Source organism: Dermacentor andersoni, chromosome 2 (genome assembly GCF_023375885.2).
Source record: "Dermacentor andersoni chromosome 2, qqDerAnde1_hic_scaffold, whole genome shotgun sequence".
Taxonomy (NCBI): Eukaryota; Metazoa; Arthropoda; class Arachnida; order Ixodida; family Ixodidae; genus Dermacentor; species Dermacentor andersoni.
Genome location: NC_092815.1, coordinates 223,124,126 through 223,150,713, shown reverse-complemented (window position 1 = coordinate 223,150,713; position 26,588 = coordinate 223,124,126). Strand labels below are relative to the sequence as shown.

The following is a 26,588-nucleotide window of genomic DNA, read 5'->3' as shown; positions in this document are numbered from 1 at the left end:
AAAAAAATTGGAGGACGCTTAAGCTTCGCCTTCAAGCGAGAAAACGCGACAGCTTTCCCGTCGACCCGCCAAGGGGTGTAGGACAATGCGCTACGGCGCAGCGATCACTTACGAGGCGCCCCGCATCGGACTTTGCACCCACCAATCACGCGGTGAGCGCCGTTCGGCTAGGCAACAAAACGTGCGCCTGGGCAAGCAGAACGAACCAAAGAACTCGGTGTCTCGGAGGGGGAAACGATCTACGCCAACCAAACGTCGTGATCGGCACGGGCAGAGAGATATATAGATAGTGATCTACAGAAAGGAAGGACGCTTGATTCTGCAACCTGTGAGAATGCACGGCGAAGCGTCGTCAGGGGAGTCGGGGCCGCGACGCGCCTCGCACCGGTCCCCGCACAGCCCCAATGCGCGCGTGGCGCGCCACCTGTCGGGGCAGCGCCATACATTGAGAGGAGGGGGTCTTCTGTGTTTGCCGCAAGATGCCTCTGCGTGTGCGGAAAGCGCAGAAGAAATGTAGCGGGAACGCACCTCGCTACTCGTGTAACTGCGACTTCTGTAAGTTACATGCTCATAATTACCTATATACACCGCGGTATAACTTTCTACGGCAAGTTTCTAAGACAACACCGCATTCACTAGAGGCGCTTTTGTACCGCTTTGAAGCATCGAACTCGTGGCTGAGTGGTAGCGTCTCCGCCTCACACTCCGGAGACCCTGGTTCGATTACCACGCAGCCCATGTTGCAGGTTGTTTTTGTTTATGAATTACCTGCCGGGATTTTTTGCTCACGGCCAACGCCACGGACGCCGACACCGAAGACACCGGCTTTTCTGCGACACGAGCTCCTTAACGCTATCGCGTTAAAATGCGTAAGAAATGTGTACGAAAATTGCTATCCAGCTTGTGCATGTTAACAACCTGCACGTTTAACAGCAATCTGCAGGTTCTGACAGCAACTTTGCTTCCGTGTGGCCTAATACAAGCTCGTTGAGCTAACAGTTATCAGAAAAGAAGTAATGATTTCAACTCTGTACAAAGATAAAAGGAATTCTCCTGGTCTCTACGTCAGCATAGCTATGTCAAGCGACCTGATAACAGTAAAAAATGTCGCAGTATCGTCCGAAAAGCGAAGCAGCGATTGGGACAGCAAATTACTAGACACCTATAATTAAGCAGCTGTAGGTGTTATCGCCACTGTAATTTACAGTAAACCTTCGCTTCCTTGTTAAATTACCAAACGGTGTCGTGCGCAAAGCCAAACATGAACACATCTCCCTGACAGTAAACACCCAGTATGAAGGCTGGCGTGATGAAGCGGGGCAGCAGCGACAAGCGATCGCTTCTTGCTGCTTTCAGCCGCAATGCGTTTCCAGAGCCAAGTTTACGCCGCGTTCGACACTAAGCTGCGCGGGAACAGCACCCACGAAGCCACTACCCACCGCGGCGCACGTCCGCGTCAGCGGAATTTCGTCAGGAGTGTCCCTACAATTTCTATCGCAATGATAAACAAAAATTAGGCGAATGTCGACTATATAACTCCAGTAAATATACAATGACAATATGGGGACGCAACAGTCTCGTAATCTTATCCAGCGCGTCGCGCACACATGTAAGCACATACGCTAGAACAGCACGGTTACTGAAGAACGACAGGGACCAGTTGAATGTCATTATGCGCAAGGCAACCAAGATGGCGCTGGGCATTCCGAAGCATTCTTCGACCGACAAGCTTTTCGGCATGACCAAGCACGTCGTTGAAGAGTTAATAGAAGTTCATCTGTCTAATCAAAGTGTTCGACTCACTCAAGCGTCGGCGGGACGTCGCATTCTTGCCAAGTTGGGCTGGCAAGAAGCAGAGCAGAAAGAAACGGGGCTGTTACCCAGGTTGTGGGCGCATAAAATCGACAGTAAGCCCCTGCCTCGAAACATTAGGTCGGGTCGTAACGACGGCCGCAGAGCGGTTCGTATAGCGGTCTTGACGGAGATTTTAGGTCAAATAGTAGAAGAGGAAGAGGGGGTCACTCTCTTCACAGACGCTTCGTCACCCAAGTTTTCATCGAAAGCCACGCTGGCAGTTACGACGCGGGATGTGCTCGTAACCAGCGCCTCCATCAAGACGTCTTTTCCGGAGGTGGCAGAAGAGACCGCGACAGCGATAGCACACGCGCAGCCCAAGGGGGAAAGAATTGTCACTGACTCGCAAAAGGCGTATAACAGAAAGGGGTGGGGGTCTCTTTCGACGCTAGATATTCTCAAGAGTAAACGCGGCGTACCTGAAAGGAAAGTTCAGTTGATATGGACACCGGCTCACTCTGGGCTGGAGGGCAACAAGCTTGCCCACCAGTTCGCCCGAGAGATGCAACACCGGGTAGAAGAAGGTGAGCCACAGTCCATATAACTAGTTATAGAGACATTACGAACCATTGCAAGACGGAGAGGTGTCGTTACCCCAATCCTCACAAATCGCTTAGCAGAGAACAGCAAGCGATCTACATGCAGATACAGGCAGGATCCTTCCCGTACCTTTACCTTCAAAACAAGATGTACCCGGAAAGGTACGAGAAGGAATGCAATTTCTGCAAAACTCATTTAGGCACGCTCCAACACGTCATTGGAATATGCGATTTCATCAAGGCACTCCCCTCACCTCTTACCTGCCCCACTACCCTACCCCATCCCTCATCCACCCTTACCGAGCGATGGGAGAACTTGCTAAAGGCCCCGTCCTGGAAGACCAGCTCGTCCTGATCTCCAGAGGCCAGGTGGCTAGGGAGGCATATGGGTCCCGTGAAGAGGGAACCACTTCCATCGACGGCGTCTAAGATGTCGATCTCGGCTCAATAAAGTTGTTTCTCTCTCTCTCCGGTCAACAGCCCTGTGCACGAGGTGCTGCCATTGAAATATAAATGCCTACAATATAGTTCCGTTATTCGGAACTTCCGCGATTGCAAACGCGATTAAGCAAAGAAAACTCAAACGGTAGACGAAACTTAAAGGGACACTAAAGGTTACCAGAAACTCAAGTTAAAGTGGTAGAGCAATGTTCTAGAACGTCTAAGGCGTCAATATAATCGCGAACAGAGCTTTAGTAACCGAGAAATTGAGGTAAATGCATGACACGATTTGAGACCCCCCAGCGAGATTCCGGTACTAGCCCGATGACGAAAGCACTCCTCATAATTTGTGTTACTAATACTCAACTACTCGTATTAAAAATATCATTTTATTCGATTATAAGACGGAAAAAAATGCTACTTGTCTACGTCTATTTGATTCTAAGAAAAAGTAACATTTTGACGTTACCCTTCAGTAATATGGCTCTTCGAAAGGTTTCGTTTTCGCTCGACTCTGCGCGCTCGACTCTGCGCCGCGCACGCTTTGGAGTTTCAGTAGTTTCGTTATTGCGTCGTGCTGTGAGGGTTCTGCTGGCTCGCGAAACTTTCATTTGGAACAAGCAGCGAGAATGCCACGTCCATGTGATGTCGTGGGAAGCCCTCGTTGCTTTCCCGCTCCGGAGAGCCGGTGTCGAGGCCGCCGTTGTAGTACGCAACGACGCCGGCAGCGCGAGCCCTCAGCAGCAGGTCGCGCTCGTCGGTGCTCAAATCGCTGAAGTTGAGCCCACCCTAGCGAGCCAATCTGTCGGTGTCATAGAATGTTTGCGTCATAGAATGAAATACCAGCTTATGGGCGTCTTGCGCTGGAGTTTGAGGTATAGTAGCGGCGCCTGGTGGCGGCGCGGGAAACGACATCAGGGTCGTGCCAGCTTGGGTCGTATTGAGCCCTGGCTGTGGCGAAGCACGTTTCTAGGCCGAGTTTTGCGTCGATTCGCACTTATTCTGCCCTCTTGCGAGTGTAAAAAGCTCGTCACTTCTCACAGACCACGCCGACCACGCTGCGAGCTTGCCGCAGCCTATAGTTTAACGAAAACGGACTCTCCGTGTGCCGTGGGACGTAATGCTGGGAGCAGAAGGAATCGGTGATGCCGATCCGGAGAGACCTAGCCCAGCCTCGAAAAGGCGTCACCGTCATTACCTCTGCGTCGTGTGCTGCCATGAACAAGAACGCCTGAATCCCAACATCAGATTCTACCGTTTTCCTTCAAGGCCTCAGGAAGTGGAGCGTCGGGCGCGCTGCATAGCTGCAGTTCGTCGCGCTGAGTAAGCGAAACTTCGTGCCATGCTGACTGCTTCGCCTGTCTTTAAGCTTGCTTGATTATCTGCGTTCGAAATTTCGGTCTTTTGCACCTACAGTACCGACAGCAGACCGACATAGCAGCAGGCATGGCTGGTAATTCACGATTCGAGACCCGGCCACAGCGACAATTAACAATTCGACCGATGCGAAGTGGTGAAGTGTGTGCAAATGAGCACAAATGGTCGGGCTCATTCGATGACAATTCACTACTACTCTACGAGCAGCACAGGTTAAGAGAGTTAAATGCGCTCATCCTTGATCTCAAGCCAGCACGTTGAGGCAGCGCAGCAGGGCAATATTGATTGCAGCACATCGATGTTCGAGCGCTGTCATTAAAAGCTACATCAAGCGAGCAGCGCACGAGCTCGCGCTGCAGCGCGATTCGCACGTACGTGCGAGCTCACATGCATTGCATCAGTTTAGCGGCATGCAGTCAACAAAGATTGCAGGAGGCCCGCCGTTTGGCGGCATGTGGAAAGACCGCTGCCGTCGCGGCGCGTACGATCGTGCGCTCGAGCAGTTCCGTACACATGATATCAGCTTATTGCTGCTGTGGATTCATTTATATCACGCATTTCCTCGCGTTTGCGCGCCTGAATCTAGCAGGTAGCGTGCAAACCTTACCTGTAGTTCCACTTCGTACGCGACTCGCTTCACTTGAGATTGACACCGTGCTAAAACTTCGCCGCCTAATTCTTGAACGGCGTACACGTATTCGGCACTGCATAATTTCTTGCCTTTACGCAGCGTGCCACCCCTGAAAAAATCTTCGGCGCCCGATATACTCAGCAGGCCGTGCTACAACACAAACGAAAGTGGCGGGTCCATATTGTAAACGTGCTTTCCGAAGCAGACGAGCGAGCTTGGTACGACCCATTTTAGGACAAAAAAAAAGCGTGGTCTAGTGGCTAGGATACCTGGCTTTCACCCAAGAGGCGCGGGTTCGATTCCCGGTGTCGGAAGTGTGTGGTCTCATGGTGTAAGGGTTAGCACTCTGGACTCTGAATCCGAGTTCAAATCTCGGTGAGACCTCTTCCTTTTGGGAACAGATTTGGATTTTATGGCGGATGGACGTGCTTTTCGTGGCTCCGTGGCGACGGCGAAATCATAAGTTTTTGTGCATGCTTTGAGCTTGCTTCTCTTTTTTATTTGCTGGTTTTTTGCACTTAAATAGTAATTGGGGGGTTTTCCTTTTCTTTCCCTTTTTTTGTCTCTCGTATTTCGGGTGCGCGGGTGTGCATCGTGTAAATTTGTTTTGCAGGATGATTAGAGCGTCCTTTCGTGCCACGTGTTCCAACACGTGCAGCCGGGTGGGACGTTGAGTGTTTTTAGTCTTTAACTAGTAGCTTGGAACTGGCGAGACAAATAGCTATTAGCGGTTTTACTGTGCGTGTTTGGTAGAAAGGTGAGAGCGTGGCCGCGTGGTTGAGCGCGTGCGAGAGCGTGTCATACCTTCGGCCTCCGCGACATTGTTTATTTTTGAAACAGTGGTGACAGTTGCTTTGCGGCATTTTGAGGATTTGGATCCTGTGCGTATCGTTTTTTTTTCTAAAAGGCACGTGCTCTGCATTGATATAGTATTATAGTATTTGCAAAAAGCCGAGCAATACATGGCGAGAAAGCCGGTAAAGCAGGCAGCACGGGGGGGGGGGGGGTCCCTCAAGGCAGATGAGGAGACGGGTGAGAATGGAGAGGGCGTCGAAACAACCGGCACACAATGTGATGTCGATACTAGGCTCCAGAAAATGGAGGCTTTCCAGGAAGAGCTTCTCAAACAGGTGCAAGAGCTCAAAAATGAGCTAAACAGTGAGCGTGAGGCACGGAAGGTAGTTGAAAAAAGACTTGAAGCAGCCGAGGAAAAACTGAACAGGGCCGCCATTGTGAACAACGATGTGCGTGACAATGGAACGCAGACCCCCGATGCGACACGCGAGGGAGAGTCAGAGAAATACGTCGAACGCAGGCAGGGTGATAAAGGGTTAGCTGGCAAGAGCATCACCTACCTTGAGGCAGCTACTCGGAAAAAGCAGGAGCCCAGGGGTCCGAATCACACGGAAAATGACAAAGGGAAGCAGGGAGAGGTAGGAGAAAGTGAAAGGGTGATTATCGCTGGCGATTCAAACCTGGCTGGGTGCTCAAAAGCAATTGTGGAGAGGGTGAAAGGCGACAGAAGAGTGGCGGTAGGGACATTTCCAGGGCGCACACTTGGTTCTATCATGGAGCGAGCAAAAGAAAAGCTCGCGGAAAATGCCCACGGGCGCAACCTCGTCATAGTAGCAGGTGGGCTAAATGACGTCCTAAACAGGACAGGGCCAGGATTAGCCCAGCGCTTGGCGAAGGGGGTGGACGATTTGCGTGAGCTATCCCCTCAGGTGCAGATCGTGGTGTGCACGGTGCCGGAGGTGCCTGTGCGTGACAGTCACGTACAAAGAGCCGTAGTGGCTGCTAATGAGGCAATCTGGAAAATGAGCCGAGAGAAAGGCTTCGAGGTTGTCGAAGTAAACAGGGAAGTGAGAAGTTGTGGTGGTTTTAAACGAGACGGGATCCACTTCAATTACAGGTTAGCACGAGAAGTGGGCTGGCGACTTGGTGGTCGCGCTGTTGCTTTTTTAGGGGGCCCGCAGGCGCTCGGGAGGTCAGAGTAGATAGTAATGAAGAAGGTCCCCTAGGGGAACAGCAGAAGAGCATCGCCGTCGATAATAGAAAAAGGAGGAGAACAAGAAAAAGAGCTCGCCATGCAATAGGCTACATAAACATGCAGGGCGGCAGAAGAAAGGAAAAGTGGGCAGAGATTGAGGAGCAGTTACACAGAGAACAAATAGGGGTGTATGCGGTTACAGAAACGCACCTTAGAGACTCAGAAGAGCCGCCAGTTATTGAGAATTATGTTTGGGAAGGGTGCAACAGAACTAAGTTGGAAAGAAAGGGAGGGGGAGTCGGAACGCTCATCCATCAGGGAGCCAAATGGAAAAGAGTAAATTCACAATGTCAAGAGCATCTTTGGTTATCAGGTACAATGAGTGGGAAAGAAACTTGGCTGGGCGTTACGTATTTGTGGACCGGAAAAAATGGCACAGAGAAGAATAAAGAGTTAGTGGAATGCATAAGCGCTGATATTAAGGGTTTCGGGAGTGGTGCTGAAATTGTCCTATTAGGTGACATGAATGCCCACATACAGGATTTAGATGGCTATACCGACAATAACGGGAAGTCAATGCTGGACCTTTGTGAGCAACATAACCTCGTGATCGTGAATACAGGGCCTAAGTGTGAAGGACAGATCACGTGGGCAGTGGGATACCGGCAATCGACCATTGATTACTGTCTGATGACAGAAGGAATTCATGATAAGTTGAGAGAAATGGTCATCGATGAGGAAGGGTTTAACAGCATCGGGAGTGACCATAAACGCATCATATTGAAAATGGGATATGTAGTTGGGAAAGAGAGCAAGGAGAGCAAAATGGCCAGTCCAAATTTGAACGCTGAACAAATAGCAAATACAATCACTAGAGTTGAGGAAGAACTTGGCAAATGGCCAAGTAAAGAGTGGGAATATGGTGAGCTTCTAAGTGTAATAACGACAGAAATACGGAAAGAGAAACAACATGTTCGTAGGAAAGGAACAAAGAAACCAAAAAGCTGGTGGAACAAGGAGATACGAGAAGCGATCGCCGAACGACAGAAAGCATCTCGAGAGCACAGGCAGGCAAAGAAGGCGCAGTTGCCGCAGGATGAAGTAACCAGTAAATGGGAAATATACCGGGAGAAAAAGTCTATTGTTCAAATACAGGTGCAAGCAAAATTAAAAGGTGAAAGTGAACGTTGGTTGTCAGAAATACGTGAGAAAAAGAAGGCCGCACCTAGAATATTTTGGAACCACATAAAATTATTAGGCAGGAAGTCAACAACAATACAGCAACATATTCTAGACGAAGATGAAAGCAGACTGGAAGGAGAAGCGGCAATAAATTACATCCGGAAAATAACAGCCGAATCTTTCCAAGGCAATGACGAGGTTGTATTTGAAGAAAAAAAGAGCATGAAAGAGACCCAGGAAATGGAGCTGGTTCTGACAAATTTAAACTGGAAGAAAGCGGAAGAGAAAATTCCTAAGCGCACAGCCACAGGGCCAGACGAGGTTCCCGTTAGGCTGATAAATGAACTAGGACCATAAAGTAAGGAAGCTCAGGTGAAAGCAGTGGAAAAAACTTTAAAAGATAGACGAATACCAGAATGTTGGCGACAAATTAGAATGAATTTAATTTATAAAGGTAAGGGGGAGAAAGACAGAATTCACTCGTATAGACCGTTGACCATTACATCGGTAATATACAGGCTAGCAATGCAGACAATCAAATTAAAGCTTCAAGCATGGACAGAGAATAATGGCATTTTGGGAGAGCTTCAGAATGGCTTCAGAATAGGTAGGCGTTTGGACGATAACTTGTTTGTTCTTACTCAGTGTATTGAAATATCAAAAGTAGAAAGCAGACCGTTGTATGTGGCCTTTTTAGACATTACAGGAGCCTACGACAACGTAGACCGCAACATTTTGTGGGATATTCTGGAAGCGGAAGGCTTAGGTAACGATTGTATACAGCTTTTGAGAGAGATTTACCTAGAAAATACCGTTTGCGTTGAATGGGAAGGGATGAGGAGCGCGGAGAAAGTTCATATCAACAAGGGACTGAGGCAGGGGTGCCCTTTATCCCCGCTACTGTTTATGATGTACATGGTGAGGATGGAGAGGGCGCTAGAAGGAAGTAATATCGGGTTTAATCTCTCATACAAACAGGCAGGTACAGCAATAGAGCAGCAACTCCCAGGTTTATTTTATGCGGACGACATTGCGTTGCTCGCTAACAAGCAAAGCGATTTGCAACGTCTGGCTAATATCTGTGGACAGGAAGGCAACAATTTAGGTTTGAAATTTAGTGTTAGAAAATCAGGTGTTATGGTATGCAATGAAAACAGTGAGCAGACAGTGGAGATACAGGGCCAAGAAATACCTCGGGTAACAGAATATAAATACCTTGGTATATGGATAAACGAAGGCAATGGATATATGGAAACACAGGAAAAAACCATAACAGTCAAGGAGAAGAGAAATGCAGCCATAATGAAGCACAGAGCGCTATGGGGATACAATAGGTACGAGGTCCTCCGAGGTATGTGGAAAGGGGTAATGGTTCCAGGACTTACTTTTGGAAATGCGGTTGTTTGCTTTAAATCAGGGGTACAATCAGGACTCGACGAGAACCAAAGGTCAGTGGGCCGCCTCGCATTGGGCGCTCACGGGAAGACTACAAATGAAGCTGTGCAGAGGGATATGGGCTGGACTAGTTTTGAAGTGAGGGAAGCTCGCAGTAAAATTGAGTATGAAGAACGGCTGAGGAATATGGAAGAAAGTGAATGGGCTGGGAGAGTGTTCAGGTATCTGTACAGGCAAAACATTGATTCACAGTGGAGGAAAAGAACTAGGAAGCTTACCAGCAAGTATGCGGCCTGTGGGGTGGGCAACACAGCAACAAGGAAGGTCAAGCGGAAAGTCAGAGAGGCTGAATTAATCCCATGGGTGGCGGCAATGGAAAAGAAACCTGCCATGAGTAACTACTTAAGAGGAAAAAACGAAATCTGGAAAGAAACCATTTATGATAACTCAAAGGGAAGCTCATTACTTTTCGAGGCGAGATCGGGATGCCTTAGAACACGCACCTATAAAACGAGATATAAGAAGGAAGAAGAAGCATGTGCTTGCTGCGGTAAAGCTAGGGAAACAACGGAGCATATTTTATTAGAATATGAACACGTCTACCCAGCGGTCGATTTAGGCACCACTGGCCTCCTTGAAGCCCTTGGGTTCAGCGGGAGCAGTGGTAAAGCAAACAGGTCCGCAATAGACATTAGTAAGAGGCGATTGGAGGATTGGTGGAAGAAAAGTAGGGAAACGACAAAAGACGGAGACGTACAAAAGCACAATTCGCAATAGGGGATCAGAAAGTTTGGACGTGGTAGTTCATAGTCTCTTTTTTTTCGTTGGTTAACCTAGGTAGGATATTAGGCAGCATAGTAGCAAGAGCTTGGTGGCGCAACCCACTGCCCCGTTCCAAAGGGGACGGTGGGTCCTCGCAGCGTCCCCTGGGCAATGCAAGAGCCCCATGGTCGCGCGTTTCTCCTTCCGCTAGCCACCATACTAGCATTTCTAGGGACCCTAACTATACTCCCGCTTTCGCTCTGCTGTCGGCTCTGTCTTGGCTCTGTTTCTGGCCGCGCGTTTCCGTTTTGCGCAGAAAAGCCGTAGCGCCGTCTGCGGACGCCGTTCTACTCACCGATGGCGCAGCGTCACTATGAGACCATGATGTCAGTGCTCCTCGATCGGAGGGCGGGCGATTTGAACTGCGCTAGAGGTACGCGGACGCTTCAGAACGCATTTTCTCTTAAAATAAGTCTCTCCTTGGCACGAAACAAGCGTTTCGAGGTTTCTGTGATGGTATTTCAACAGTCCTAGTTGACTTAATAGTAACCTTTAGTGTCCCTTTAAGCGATACGGCAAATCACCTGAAGGAAATTTAATTAACAGTCAAAAGAGACAAACGTTCAGCATTACTAAAAAATAAATTATGGGGTTTTACGAGCAAAACCACGATCTAATGATGAAGCGCGCAATAGTGGGGGCTCCGGAATAATTTCGACTACCAGGGCTTCTTAACGTGCACCCAAATCTAAGTACACGAGTGTTTTCCCATTTCGCCCTCATCAAAATGCGGGGGCCGTGGCCGGGACTCCATTACTAAAAATACAACGTGCGAATTCGGAGCAAGAGACTAACAGGCGTAAACATTTCGATCGTTACAGACATCTGAGACGTAAGCTTGACCTCACCAAGATACTAGCATGCACCTGAGAACGTGTAAATAAGCAGCAGTTCACAAGATGTCGCCCAAAATTTCGTTATTCTCAGAAACAAACGTGTAAGGCATTGTATGACAGAAACGCGTGGGAAAATTCAGCAGCGCGGCCGGCCAACCATCACGTGCAAGAAGTGCTGCGATTGCGATACAAATGCCCACAAATATTTAGTTATTTCAACCGCACGCCGTTTTACGATCACTCTCGCAGTCGCGGTTACGCAAAAAAAAAAAAAACTCGCACAGCAGACGAAGCTCAAGCGACACGGTTAATCAGTGAGGGCGGGCGCGTGACGCAAATTTAGCAGTCATCGAAGATCGAGAAACGTTCGCCATTACTAAAACGAAAAAATACGACCACGTGCGAACGAGCTATAGTATAAGTAGCTATAGTATAAGAAGCTATAGTATAAGTATAAGGTACAGGAAGCTGAGACCTAAGCTTGATCTTATTACCCTCATAATAGCATGCATCCGACCACACACGCAAATAGGCAGCAGCCTAACAAGTCCCCCGCTGGGGCGTCTGCGTGAGCAGGCGTTTGGTGTGTTGCGACACCACGGACCCGAGCACATGAGGGTCGGACCCTCCCGCGCGTAGCCGTGCGCGGCTTAGCCGTGTCTGGGGAAAGGGGGATCCTGGGGGTTGAGCTGATGCCGGTGTTAGGACCTTTAAGGCCCCCTGGCGGAGGCAACACACCTCTTTGGCCTCTGCTTCACATAGACGGCACCTCCAGACTGACCCACCTGGAGGAAACCGGCAGTCGCCTTTTCCTGTCTCTCTCTACCCTCATCTTCGTCTTTCTCTTCCCCTTTTCATCTTTCCTGTCTTCTCATCTTTTCCATTCACTTCGAGTTTTCTTGGCGGCAAGGGTTAACCTGGTGTGGCTGTCCTACCTTGGTTATACCATATTGGGTTATAGTAACAGCATACTGCTGGCGCTGTGCAGACTTGTTTACATGTTCTGCCACGTCCCCTTGTTGGGCTCCGTGGTGGGTGGCAGACGCCGTTGCCGAACAACTTACTTTTTTCCATGGGATCCTCGAACCCGTTTTCACCCGATCGTGCCTCGAAAAGGGTACGCACCGACGCAACCTCGCTATTCATTCCGAAAAACAAAGAAACTTTCCCGAAATTCCACGTACTTCACTGTGAACAGTTATCTACTAAAGCTAGAGTAATTTCACCATTTCTTGTCGCCAAGTGCCTAAAAGAGACCATTGGAGCTGGCTACAAAGTAACAAAGATGGCAAGTGGGGATTTGCTCCTGGAACTAAAGGACAAGGAACAATACAACAGACTTGCACACCTCGTAGCATTTGGTAACATCCCTGTTTCTGTCAGCACACATCGAACTATGAACACAGTCAAAGGCGTAGTTTCAGATGAAGACCGAATGACACTGAATGAAGAAGAACTCCTGGATGGATGGAAGGACCAAGGCGTAATCCATGTGCAGCGCATCAAAATCAGACGGAATGACAACGAAATTCCAACGAAGCATTTAATACTCACTTTCAGTTCAACTACTTTACCCGAGTCTCTTGAAACCGGCTATGTAAAACTGCATGTTCGACCCCATATTCCTAACCCGCGACGTTGCTTCAAATGTCAGAGATTTGGTCACGCATCCCAGAGCTGCCGAGGACAGCTTATGTGCGCAAAGTGCGGCGCAACCGGTCACTCTGCTGACGACTGCAATAATGATGAGGTACATTGTGGGAACTGCGACGGCAGTCACCCTGCGTACTCCAGAGCTTGTCCAGCCTGGAAGAGAGAAAAAGAAATAATTACAGTAAAATTTAAGGAGAACATAACATTCCGTGAAGCACCCCAGACAACACTCGACGTCTTGAGTACGTCCTCAAAAGGTACAAACGTCCTCGTCCGTTCTGTGTCGTTCTGAGGATGTCCTGGGGACGTCATGAAAAGGTAGAGGCGCCCTCGTCCGTTCTACGTCGTTCTAAAGATGTCCTGAGGATAACAGTTGCAGGATTATCCTAGAATTGTCCTCAAAAGGACGTGTTCAGGATAACAAATCTGTTATCCCTTGGAAAGCTGCTAGTTGTGAAATAAATGCCGTTTAAGTGTTGATTTATTACGAAATACAACTAAAAATAGCTGGTTATGTATAAAAGGCTATGAAGTTACGATGATAACCTAATTAGACGTTTTGCCTGAACTGAACGAACATCGGCATAAATAAGTCGTCGATGCAATTTTCGTAAATGAGCTATATTTTTCCTTAGCCGTCTCCCTTACGGACTGCTTGGCAAAAAAATAAGCGTTGCAAAGAATGACATTTTGGTCAATATCGCCGCCCCCGCGTTTTTTTTTTTTTTTTTGGCCGCTGGCAACACTGGGATGAAGTCAAGCCAAGCCCGAGCCTCCCATTTTGGCGGGGCGCTCAATCAAAAAGATGGCGCAGTGCGATGCGGTCGCTGATGAAGTCATGACAGCAAAAAATGACCTCGAGCCACATGTGAATGCCGGTGAGTGCTGTCCAGCCTTCTGAAAACCGTGGTGTTGTTTGTTGTGCTCGTGATGGAGGAAAGTAGTGAACGACAGTTTCGCCGGGAGCGAAAACGGCGCGTTGATGCGTGTGTTCATTTCCTAAGAGACGTTCACAATGACTTCGCAGCGCCGGCGTGCAGCGCCTCACATGCTACGGAGCCCACACAGGCGCTGTCTTTCGTGTCCGGCGCGGATGACGGCGGTCACGTGGAGAATCAGCGTGAAATGAATTTGGATGATAGAGAGATAGCGCAATCTCCTGAGTTGAGTCCAGAGCTAGCACGTTTTGTTCATGACGATGTGCAAGTGGTGTGTCAGCATGGCGTAGTGGACACTGAGTTAGTGAGTGACCTAGTCAGCGGTTCTTTATCTGATGGCGACGCGGACTCGTCGCCTTCGACAATTTTGTTGCAACACGAACAACGACAACTCCAAAGCAGTGATGCACAAATCACGCAGGACTCTGAATCTGATAGTGGCGAGAGCAATGTGTTGACCATACGGCAGATGTTGCAAGCATGGGCTGTTGAATCGCGCTGCCCTCAGGCCGCGGTCACGTCACTATTGGCAGTTCTGCGAAGCCACAGTTGCCTTTCGTCACTACCGTCGTCTGCTAGAGCTCTTCTGCAAACTCCAAAAAGGGTCCTCAACATCAAAGAGCTAGGAGGAGGGAAATTTCACCATTTTGGCCTAGAGGCAGGACTGCGGCAAACACTTCTTGGCCGTGAGCACTTGCCTGCCGAGCTTAGTCTTAGCTTTAACATTGATGGTCTGCCACTAGCCAAGAGTTCGAGAGACCAATTCTGGATCATCCTCGGCCGCATCCGAAATTTTGAAGATCGAGAACCATTTGTTGTCAGTGTTTTTTTCGCCAAAACCAAACCGCAAGATGCAAATGAGTTCTTGCAGTGCTTTGTTGAGGAAGCCAAAGAACTGCTGGCGGAAGGCCTTTCTGTTCATGATGCATCAGTTCCTGTGAAGCTGCATAGTATAATTTGTGATGCACCTGCTAAAGCCTTTGTCCTTTATATCAGGAGCCACACAGGATATTTCAGCTGCACAAAATGCACCGTCAAGGGAATGTATAGAGCAGGAAGAGTTTGTTTCCCGACTTTTGCTAACACCCTCCGTACTGATAACAGTTTTCGCAACCAGAGTCAGGAGCAACACCACACAGGCCGCAGTATTTTGGAGGAACTCCCAATAGACATGGTAAAGGATGTGCCTTTGGACTACATGCACCTTGTCTGCTTAGGTGTCATGCAAAAACTCCTTGTTCTGTGGGTTCGCGGGCCGAAAGAAGTGAGACTTGGCTCTAAAGTTCGAAGTGAAATCTCTGAGAGGAACATTAAACTTGCAAAGTTCATTCCTTCTGATTTTAATAGGAAGCCGCGAAGTCTGGTGGAGCTAGATCGCTGGAAGGCAACTGAACTTCGCTTCTTCTTACTATACGGAGGGCCTTTAGTGTTGTCTTCTACAATCCCTTCCCACATGTATGAGAATTTTCTTACACTGCATGTGGCCATTACAATACTAGCCTCACCTAATTCAACTGCAAGTGAGGTCAGTTATGCAGGTGACTTGTTAAACATTTTTCTTCGAAACTTCATCAACATTTATGGACAAGAGCAAGTGTCGCACAATGTGCATGGCTTAAGCCACATTGCATCTGATGTGTTGCACCTAGGTTCCCTGGATGCTTGGAGTGCATTTCCATTTGAAAACTACATGTCAAACATCAAGAGAATGATACGAAAACCTGAACATCCCCTTGAGCAGCTCTGCAATAGATTGTCAGAGCAAAGAAATGTCCCAAAAAGGAATTTGGTACCATCAGAAGGTCTATTTTCTGTAGAGCATAACTGCGGTCCATTGATTCTGCCATTCCAAGGCACACAGTTTAAAAAGGCCACATTACCTGGCAATGTTGTACTGGTAGCTGGTAAGAAGAACAGCTGCTGCAGACTAAATAATGGAACAATTATTATTGTGGAGAACTTTGTGCATGACAAGTCAGGCACACCCTTTGTGATAGGAAGAGAGTTCCTCCAAAGAAGAGACTTGTATACAAAACCTTGTCAATCAAGAATGCTTGGGATTTGCATTGCATCTCAGCTTTCTGGCTTGCGGTCCTGGCCAGTTCAGAGTATACTTCAGAAATGTCTGAGAGTGTTGTTCAAGAGAGAAAATATTATTTTTCCACTTTTGTATGCTGTTGTTCCGCAATAGTTGTCATGTTGCTGTACAGATGTTGCAGTTTCATTTGTCCTCATTAGTGTAATGCTTTTGGAAATAAACTAGGTTTCTTTCTTTTTTTGCAAGGTGGCCTCTACATAGTAGTGAAATTTTCTGAAGAAGATGATGCTGTTGCCATTATACATAAAAACTGGATCGATGGCAACGGCTGCATGTGGCCTCCACAAACAAAATACATAAAAAGCTTGTTAAAAGCTGGGGCCATGCCTGGAAATGACTGGAGGAGTCTGCCTTGTGAAGTGGTTGAGGCATTTGGTAATATTTATTTTGTCCATTTTATATATGCAGGCTGCAGCCGTATTGCAATGATTGTGTACTCTTCGAACAGGTAGACTTGTGTGCTTTATTAAACATGTAAATTAACTAATTCTGCATGCAGCTTGCACTATGTTGAATTCTGTTCTGAAGCCCCACCTGTTTATGATAGAACCTATAGGTCATACCAAAGCTTCAGATCAAGCAAGTGAAAGGTGAATGTTGAGCTTGCAAATTAAATGTCGGCCACTATGTCTTCAGGGAGAACATGCTGTTATTTAAGCGTCTTGTACATACTTGTTCAGATAATTTTAATAGAAAGTCTTAAAACAAACTATTGCAGCTATAACTTAAAACTATTCCAATCTGTTTTTATTCCAAATTGGCCATTAGCCCTCTGTGATAGGTCAAAATGGCTTGGGATCTGCCCATATTGGTGTGGCGCCCACTCATATGGGCTGGACTCGAAACATTCTGACCTATCAGAGACGGCTAATGACCAATTTGGAATAAAAACATAGTGGAATAGTTTTAGGTTGTAGGGCCTTTTTGTGGACAACTGCACAAGTGAGTGCCCACACTGGTTGGGGCATGTGGTTGTACTGTGTTTAACCATAGCTGACTAAACACTTCTGTTGCTGAATGTTCTTATCAAAAGAATAGGAGCATCTTTATTCACATAGAAAATGTTACTTCTGCCACTTTGCACCAGCAAAGTAGGCCATAGTTGATCATTGCAATAATAGTTCAGCATGGTAGTTCCATACAGCACTACACTATGTTGCTTACAGCGCAAAGAATGCCGTCACTATCTCCCGTATTCCATTGGTACCAATATGGAGAAGTTGGGGTAAATTGCTTTTATAGGTCAAAGCAGATTATTGACAATGTGGGACCACAATGAACTGCTTAGTTAGATGAGGCTTTAACTGCAGTGATCTTGTTTTAAACGGTGCTTGTATATTAATTCTTGCCCGCATTCAAATGAAATTTGCAAATTAATGCTGCCCATTTATTTATACTTATGCCATACTTGTCTTTCATTTTTGCCTTAATTTCCTACTCATATGAAAAATCAGTTAAGCCAGAGAGGGCATAGGTGAAATTATAGTTAATTGAGGTGTAGAAATAATGCAGTAAAGGAACATGAAAATGAACAAAAAGGTAACTGCTGCTTGTGGCAAGTAACCTTTTTGAATACATATGCAGTTTCAATACATTTAAAGTTCCAGTGATGTCCTGTATTTTTAAAGCCAGTGCGGAATAATATTGCCAATTTCAGCCAATTACGATGATGCTGTACGGGGCCTCAGAAAAGCTGAAGACAACTCAGACATCGCAAGTGCAAGTGAACGTGGCAGAGGAAAAAGGAAAAAGAAAAGAAGGCTCTACAGTGACGAAGACGAGATGCCACTCCCGCAGCCACCACAGTCTATGCAGAAAAGTATGCATTTTTTTCAGCTATCTGTAAAGAGGTGACAAAGATGTCATGGTCTTCATATTGGAGGGTTACTAGATTTGTGAAATACTGTTTACTAGTCTGCTATGCATGACAGTCATCAGCGGTGCTCTATATTGCCAGTGGACGTATAGCCAGGGAGTGGCACACTGGGCATGTGTTGCCCCCCCCCCTCCCTTTCTCTAATCAACTGTTACACCTAGAGTGCTCAGGCAATTTTGTCATGTTCTCATGCAGGAGCAACACGTGGTATTGCAGAAAGATCTGCAAGGATGGAACCGTCAAGTATTTCGACTGTTTCACAGCACTCGGCATATAATGGTATGGTTTCTTGCATGCATTTATGGTGCATAAATGAAGTTGTCAATTTTATAATGTAGTTTAAACATCTCATTGTTTAACTCAAAAGAAGCTGCTGATTGCATTGCCACAATTTTTGGTAATTGCAACTAAATCTGGTAATTTTTGCATCACTTGTTTTGCTATGCAGGTGCAATATGTGATGTGCAGGCCATCGAACCACATTTCGGTTTTACTTGTTGCTTGAAAGAGTTGTGGCATGTCATTTGCTCATTTGCTGCATGTTCGTATTTGTTATTATGTAACATTTGCATTCACAATTGTTATCACAGAGAGCTTGTATCACAGCACGTAGCAAATTTTAACATCGCTGGCTGCAGGGATGTCAAGCCCATTAACGTTTATGTAGCTGTCTGTGCACCTAACGGGTCTAAATATTGAACCTGAAACATTAGTATTACAAAATGTTTTTATACTATTAACAAGTACCGCTGTTATGATTGCAACGAGCAGAATTCTTTCCAAGTTATACCTTATGTTCTCGTGCAGAAAGAATGCATGGTACTGCAAAGCGGTCTGGAAAGGAGTCACTGCACTCGTGGAACGTTCCACAGTGCTCTGCATATAATGGTAAGACCACTAGCTTGTGTTGGGTTAGCTTGTGTTTCAGCACACTGAAAGATAACCTTTTTGATCTGCTTGAACGATACGTGCTGTCATGGGTGTTGACGAAACGTCGCACCAAAAGCAAGCCATGGTTTACAAAAGAGGTGCGCAGATGCGTTGAAGAGAGACATCTATATGCATGCCTAAAAAGAAAATAATTGCAAGAATCAGTTCAGAAAGATTACAAAAGATATGAATAGCTTGGTTCAAAAAGTCAAATTTGCCTACTTCTAGTCCTTTGGTCACCCTAAAGGATTTTGGCAGTATATATTTTAAAAAATAGGAAGGGTGGGTTGTCCGTCCCACCACTTCATCATGACGGAATTATTGTTCACTATAGTCTGGAGAAAGTGAAGTGCCTTAAGGCGCTTTTCAGCTTGGTATTTTCTATTGCTGAAAGCAACATTTGCCCGGCCGACTATTGCCTTGACTTTATCAGTACCAAACCCATGGCAGCTGTTCTATTTGAAGAGCGAGGAATCGTGTCATTCTTAGGAATGCTTGAAAGAAAACAGTGCTACTACACCAGACAGTTTACCCACGATCCTGCTCTTTTCTTGTGCTTTTTCTTTGTCAAAGTAGCTGCAGATTTTCTTCACCAAGTCATTATAAGACTGATTTTTACCTGATGAATGAAAACTTGCAAATGTTGTGCCTATCTTAAATCAGGACTTTTAAATATTGTTTCAAATTATTGACCAGTGTCTTTGACCAGTGTGACATGTAAAGTTTTTGAGCAGAAGTTTTATACTAATATGAGTCATCTTAGTGCATGCTCATTGTTAAATACCCATCAGCATGGTTTTCGCAGCGGTTACTCGTGTGTCACCCAGATTACAGAATTCGTTCATCACTTAACGAGTGCACGGGATATAGGACATTCTGTTGACTGTATATTTCTTGACATCTGAAAAGCATTTCATGTTGTGTCACTTTCGTTATTAATAGAAAAATTATCTTGGTACAACATAAATGAGAATGTGTGTTTACATATTTTGAGAAGCCAACAAAGACTCCAAGGACAACATAGGGATAGGGAAGTTATTTGTATGCACTAATTGAATTAAAGAAATGATAAATTAATGGCAATGAAGGTGGATGAAAAAACAACTTGCCACAGGTGGGGAATGATCCGTCTTCGTGTTACGCATGCGATGCTCTAGCCAATTGAGCTACCGCGGTGCCATTTCTCCATCCACTTTCTTGGGTATTTGTTTTACTACAAGTAACCTTGGGAGTGTTAGCAAGTGCTACCACTCGCAAACCTTAGCGGCTGATTGGAACATCCTTTCTGCCGCAGGCGTCACGAGTACGTGATTTTTTTGGTTGAAGGCAACTGGTCAATAAACCCACGCGTGCTTCCTGAAGGCATCAATGTTGCCAGATTCGAGACACTCCATGCCACCTGAAGGCATCGATGTTGCCAGATTCGAGACCCTCAACAAGGGTCTGGAATCCGGCAACATCGATACTTTCAGGTAGCATGCATGGGTTTATTGACCACTTGAGGGTCTCGAATCTGGCAAGATTGGTGCCTTCAGGTAGCATGTGGGGGTTTATTGACCAGTTGCCTTCACCCAAAAAGATCACGTACTCGTGACGCCTGCAGCAGAAAGGATGTTCCACATCCACTGACAAGGTTTGTGAGTGGCGGCGCTAGCTAACACTCCCAAGGTAAATACCCAAGAAAGTGGATGGGGAAACGGCACTGCGGTAACTCCATTGGTTAGAGCATCGCACCCATAATCCGAAGACGTGGGATCGTTCCCCACCTGTGGCAAGTTGTTTTTTCATCCACCTTCATTTCCGTTAATTAATGATTTCTTTAATTCCATTAGTAACTACAAGTAATTTCCCCCATGTTTTCCTTGGTGTCTTTGTTTGTAGGCTTCTTGTGATTATCGGGGCCCCTCAGTTAATCCCCTTCTCGTTGTTTAATATTTTGACACTTTTCATAAATGAATACAACCTACAAACTTTTACCACATGTTCTGGCATTTAGTTATAAATTACAAGCAATTACAATTAAGAATTGTGAATTGCATAAAATTAAATTAAGAATTACAAGCAATTGGACCCAGCTGAAGTGATGCCTTGTGTTCTTGTGCAGAAAGAATGCATGGTAGTCCTGAGTGTTCTGCAAGGGAGCCACTGCAGCGGAGCTTTCCACGGCGTCCTGAATGTGATGGTAAGACCTCTAGTTTGTCTTAAAGTGGCTGAACAAAGTTTAACCTTGCATATTCTGTATAATTATTTTTAAAGTCTTTGTCCATCATCGACTAATACATATTGTGTTGCTGATTTAACTGACAAAATCAAAAATCACCACAAAGCAAAACAAGTTATGTATCATGCAGGTGCCAATGGGGCAAATCTTTAAATCTTTGTTGGATATGTCAGAATTTTCATTTACTCAAAAACCCACAAGCATCCTTTCACAAGGGGCCAGCTGCACAAAAATTTAATATGATGGCTGCATGGATTCGGTGTAGTCTGAGTGGTCACCCGAAAGTTGCTACTTATGCTACCGTATGCTCACTGTCTGTGTACTGTACATATTTCAACACTTTGAGTAAACGAATACAACCTACATACTCTCACTACATGTTCTCACATTTAATGGCAGGTTTTCTTTGCTACAAGCAGTGGGGTGTAGCTGACTGAGCCATTTATATTGAGTTTGCAAAATTGCTCATTATGAGTTCAACGCTAAATGCACGTTACATTGCAGAAAACAGCAGTTTAAGTTGCATCTCAACGCCATGTGGAGAAGGTAGATTTGAATTTGCAGACTGTTCTAAAATGCACACATTTTGTCAATGCGATAATTTTATTCGAAACTGCAGTGTATTGCTTCTATTTTGGTGACATTGCAGACAACGCTCAGAGTGACTTGCCAGGCTTGTGGCCGTGTGTTAATCGAACGGCGACACCAAGCTCAGGTAAGGTATGCATGGCTATCGAAATAAGCTCCAATACTATATTTGTGCTGTTTTTTTTTGAAGGCCATTACGACTGTAGGAGCCAGCCATTTGAGCATGAACATTTAGGTAGGTTGAGTGCATCATGTTCTAGTACCATGGCATGCCAATTTATTCCCTTTGTTGCATCGACACTTGTCTTTGCAAATAGGGTTGGAGAGACGCCAGAAAACTAGCACCCATGCCCGCTCGCCTCTTACAGCTGCCTCTCAGCCAAGAAATGACTTCTCACGATCAGGTAAGACTAAGTATATTGATTGCACTGCTGTTACTTATCTTGCCATAACTTGCAGGATCATATGGGCTGAGCAGGGCTTCATTTCCCACTGCTGATGTACTGTCTAGTAAGTGCATGTTACTTTTAGTTGATACTAAGTGATAATTTGAATGCTAAGTTTGGCCATGCTCTGTCATACAACAGGGCATGACTAGTGCATGACTATTGCAGTATTGCTTTCTGCTACAGCAGAGAGTAGATTCCCTTGCAATTTAATTAGGCAATACTGCTGAATGAGCTTGCAAAATGTGATTACATTCATAATGCAACCTCGACGTTCGCATGCTATGCAACTGCAAACTTGTGAACTAGAAAACCTTGTTTTGCTATTGATGGACATTCCATTGGCAAAGAACCTTGTGCGGGAAATTCACTCTCAATGGCTAAATAACTTGCAGCACCTACCTCAAGGCCCACAAGCAGGTCGGTTTCAACCATAAATGGGCCATCTGGTAAGCAAAAAACTACATTCTATTAGACTGGTGTTCTAATTTGTGATGCTTTCTAGTGCTACGTATTCTGCCTGTGCATAATGCATGCCTGGATTCCTTGGGCTTTTTTTAACATAATGGTTAGCATCCAAAATCACAGTTGAGTGTGACACCCTGGACAAAATTTAAGATCAAAAATAACGTACAGCGCGAAGGACAAGGACTGCGAGAGACGACATACACAGCGCTGTATATGTCGTCTCTTGCAGTCCTTGCCAGTGCTGTGTATGTCATCTCTTGCAGTCCCTGTCCTTCGCGCTGTACATTATTTTTGATCATGAATTATCAACTAGCCCAAGCAACCACCCTAAAATTGAAGACTTTTGTGCGCATGGATTTTTGCTGTCAATGTGAAATAGACAAGAAACTACGAGTGTGCATCATCCGAGTTTTCATTGTCAGCTTGCCTTGTCTTCTACAGGTGGATGGCCTCTACCTTCCATCTCAAATTGGCTGTATGCTTATCTGCCAAACCTAACCTATGCCTGCGGATTTCTTGATCTCATCACTCTGTCTGCACAATTCTCTGCTGCCCTCAACTGCCTACTCTTCCCTTTATATATCACCATTCATCTGGTCTACCATTACATACATGAGACAACCTTTCGAGTTTCACTTCCCTTTATTCTAAACTAGAATGTCATTTGCCTACTTTCTGCATTTACATGTAAATTTTTTGTTTCATTGCTAATTGCACGATTGCCTTTTTTGTCAATTTTCTTAGTTACCCAAGTTATAGCTCCATGGGCTAGTGCTAGCAGAATACAATGATTACATACATTTCTTTTTGAATATGTCAGTAAGCTGCAGATTTTTATTACATTGTTATTGTTACCTCAATCTTTGTAGATTTTGAACACCAGGTCTTCAAGATCTTGCAAACAATTTTAATGAGGGTTGAGCACCAAGGGCGCCAACTTGATGCCATTGCACAACAGCTATGCAGTGGCCCTTTGACAGTTGGGCCCGCAAAGGATGTGGTCCCAAAACCATTCGAGGACATAGAGGCATTCGAAGAATTTGATGCCGAGATATCAACAAATGAAGGAACAAGGACACGCCTGGTCTGATATTTTTTCTTCTCTTTACTTCCTCTATCAAATGTACTTGCATATATGAAACTGACATTCCAGTGCACGTTTTACAGGAATAGTGGTGCAGAGCAAAACATAACACTGACACTAGGAGGCACATAAAAAGGACAACACACTGCGCTACAAGCAACAGTGATTATTCTCAAAACCAGACTGCTTCTATACCATCAGCCTCAAGCAGACATAGATCACGTGGAAGCACTGAGACATGCGCTATGAAAATCACACCATCGAAATTGTCATTACTTACGCAGGAAAGCTAACTCCTTGGGAAATAACGCTATTGATGGCTTGTTAATGCAAAATTCACCAAGTAGGTCGATATGCTCTGCCTCAACAATCAATAAGGTGACCTCTCTATATCGAGCAACAATGATGGCGAAAACATGATTATTGTTGGCCAGATTGCTGAGGCCGAGCATATCGATGCACTTAGTGAATTTTGCATTAGCAAGCAATCAATAGTGTTGTTTCGCAAGGAGTTAGACTTCCTGCATAAGCGGTGACAATTTGTTCTGGTAGATTATCGTGGGTCGTGAATATGGTTCGACAGTGCGACTTTCATAGTGCATGTCTCAGTGCTTCCACGTGATCTATGTCTGCTTGCCACTGATGGTATATAAGCGGTCTGGTTTTGAGAATAGGTTGTTGCTAGAGCACTGTGTGTTATCCTTTTATGTGCCTCCTAGTGTCCATGTTACATTTAGCGCTACATCAAAAGTATTCCTGATGATTCACCAACAAGCCCCGTCCCCGTCACTACCCATGTTTTACAGATGCAGCAATTTCATGGTCTTGGAGGCAGCAGCATAGGACCCGCAACACGGCGCATTTTAGGAATTTTGCTAAGCCAAAAAGTGGCAGTGCAGTACAGTTGGCTTGGCAAAAAAGGAAAGAAAAGTTTTTCTGCACTGCAAGTGGCTGACACAATCACAAGTAAGGCACTGGCTGCCTGAATGTTTATATTGTCGGTAAAAAGAAACTTGGTAGAATAATTTCCTTTCTCGCTTTCAAAAGTCAAACTTGTATGGGTATGCATACTTCGTAAATGTCAAGCTGAGGAGTGTTAAACCAGCTGAGCCAAGTACTATTGTACTTGGGCAAGCTAAGATGGCTAATATGTAATTTCCTGTTGTTTCTGGATACTGTTAATGTTTTGCTTTGAGCTTGTATATGTACAATGTTGTATAAGTAATCTCCAGTGGATCTTTCAGGGGCTGTAATGCAAAATTTTCCCACATCAAAAAGAAATGATGTCAAAAGTATAATAAAGGTGTGGCTGCGCCACTCTGGCGAAAAACTTCGAAAACAGCAGGCCAAGGCTGCCACATCTGAAAGTGAGTTTGGTATTTAGACTATCGTGAAAAATACTCAAAACATTATTATCCTACATGAATACTTAACACTTGAAGGCGAGTGTTTTCGTGCTTATGGGTTTGATCCCCATATGACAATTTGGATGCTGTCTGGCACCCAACATAGCTGCATGGGCTGCCTGTTTGAGAAGTTGCACTTTGCTGTACTTGCAATATTTACATTCTTGTAGAACCATTGTCATTATCAGTGCTCATCATCACAGTATACATTTTCTTCTAGGCTCACTGGATGTGAACTCGGATTTCTCTGATTAAATGCCTGGAAATTCAAGATTTCAAGAGGAATCAATTTGCTCAAGATTTATTGCTGGCCTTGGCAGGTGCCACCAGTCTATAATAAACTCTAGTCATTGGGAAACTGGTTATATTTGTGTTTGCTTTAGCTGGTGCCATGTCTATCACCCGTATGCATTGCCTGCTACAGATACTTTTTAGAACCAGGTAGATTCATTTTCGTTGGTACAGAAAAATTACATTTTCTTGCAGCCAGAATTTCATCCATGATGCAAAAGGCAGAATTGACATTATCTGGGCAAGGTGCTCATGGCACCTTCAATATTGAGTTTCGTGCGATAGATGAAGTAGCCAATTCAATTTACAACCACACGTCAGGCAGTTAAGCAGCACCAAACCTTACTGTGCATGTGTGTTGAAAACTAGCTGATCATGGCAAGAGCTTGTGCTACTTTTGTCACGTAATGCCCTGTCAGCATTGGCTGTTTAATATGTGTAAATTAGCCTTGTATATTACCCAGCAAGCCGAGGCACCAAGGCATTCCATTCATTATGATCAACTTCTGGACGCAGCAATATGTGCAGCCCATAAGCATGCCTTAGTGTTATGTTCTGTTAAAAGCTAAACGACGTTATTGAATGCAAAAATTCTGCATTCAAGGAAGCCTACAGTGCACCCTAATAAGTCCTCAAAACATCCTAGAAAAATCCTTGTGGGCTATCTGAGGATGTTCCGAGGATGTGCCGAGGCCGGACATGAGGACCTTTCTAGGCCTTTGCAAGGACCAGTAGAGGATGTACTCAGGACGTTGCAATGTCCTTGAGGGGACATACTGAGGACATACTCAGGACGTCAGTGCGTTGTATGGGACGACAAAGGGTCTCTTCGTTATTTTCACTGAAAACATCTTTCGCTGAAGTGGTGCAACGGGGGGCGGCACCACAACGGCCTCTGGCGGCAGCCCGGACCACGCCTAGCGTGCCGAGGCTAACGCCACCCGCCCCTACGGTGGGAGCAGCCAACGCTGCCCTGCCATCTCTCAAAGTGTCCACACCAGTGGCCTCTTCAAGCTCCGGCAGCAGCCAGGGCACCGCAGAGGCCACAGGGGTCCTGTCGACCTCCGGCCCCGTGGGGACGAAGACTCCGTCGCTTGAGACGAAGTCTACGCGACGCACACATCGCTCTCTGGAGCGGGTGTCCCCTGCCTCGCAAGAGGCCATGGACACCAGTCCAAGCCAAACGGCGCAGGTAGCGCCGAAGGAGCGGCGAGGTTCTCTTGACCGCTCCAAAAAGGACAAAACACCAATCACAGGGCCTAACAAAGGCCCTGTAAAGTAATGTCATTCTCCTCTCTCTTGAGGCACACAGCACAATTTTTTTTAACATGGATGACATCATACAGTGGAATATCAGAGGATTATTAAGAAACCTACAAGACATCCAAGAAATTCTCTGTAAGTTTAAACCTAAAGTGCTGTGTGTGCAAGAAACCCACCTAACTTCCAAGCACACTTAGTTCCTTCGACAATACATGACTTTCCGGAAAGACCGCGAGGATGCTGTCGCATCATCTGGCGG

General features: G+C 45.8%; 1 protein-coding gene across 4 annotated transcripts; it reads left to right on the top strand.

Moving 5' to 3' along the window:
• Positions 1-17,843: 17,843 nt before the first annotated feature.
• Positions 17,844-25,059, top strand: LOC126538346 (uncharacterized). 4 transcript variants are annotated; one of them, XM_072286306.1, is made up of 12 exons: positions 17,844-17,911; positions 18,440-18,520; positions 20,667-20,744; positions 21,433-21,498; positions 21,562-21,606; positions 21,740-21,775; positions 21,831-21,881; positions 22,213-22,266; positions 23,155-23,369; positions 24,176-24,335; positions 24,614-24,736; positions 24,996-25,059. In XM_072286306.1, exons 1-12 carry the CDS (start codon positions 17,863-17,865, stop codon positions 25,028-25,030), a joined length of 993 nt encoding a protein of 330 aa, XP_072142407.1. In that variant the 5' UTR covers positions 17,844-17,862; the 3' UTR covers positions 25,031-25,059. The 4 variants fall into 4 exon arrangements, with proteins under 4 accessions (XP_072142407.1, XP_072142406.1, XP_072142408.1 ...); XM_072286305.1 differs by having other exon boundaries at positions 21,689-21,775; XM_072286307.1 differs by lacking the exon at positions 22,213-22,266 and having other exon boundaries at positions 21,689-21,775.
• The last annotated feature ends 1,529 nt before the right edge of the window (positions 25,060-26,588 follow it).

Bases quoted from the DNA above. Each gene is read 5' to 3' on its own strand.
- LOC126538346 (XM_072286305.1), top strand. From the start codon at position 17,863: ATGGAACCGTCAAGTATTTCGACTGTTTCACAGCACTCGGCATATAAT. The intron at 17,912-18,439 runs GTATGGTTTCTT...GTTCTCGTGCAG, and splicing joins ACAGCACTCGGCATATAATG to AAAGAATGCATGGTACTGCA. The intron at 21,607-21,688 runs GTAGGTTGAGTG...CTTTGCAAATAG, and splicing joins ATTTGAGCATGAACATTTAG to GGTTGGAGAGACGCCAGAAA.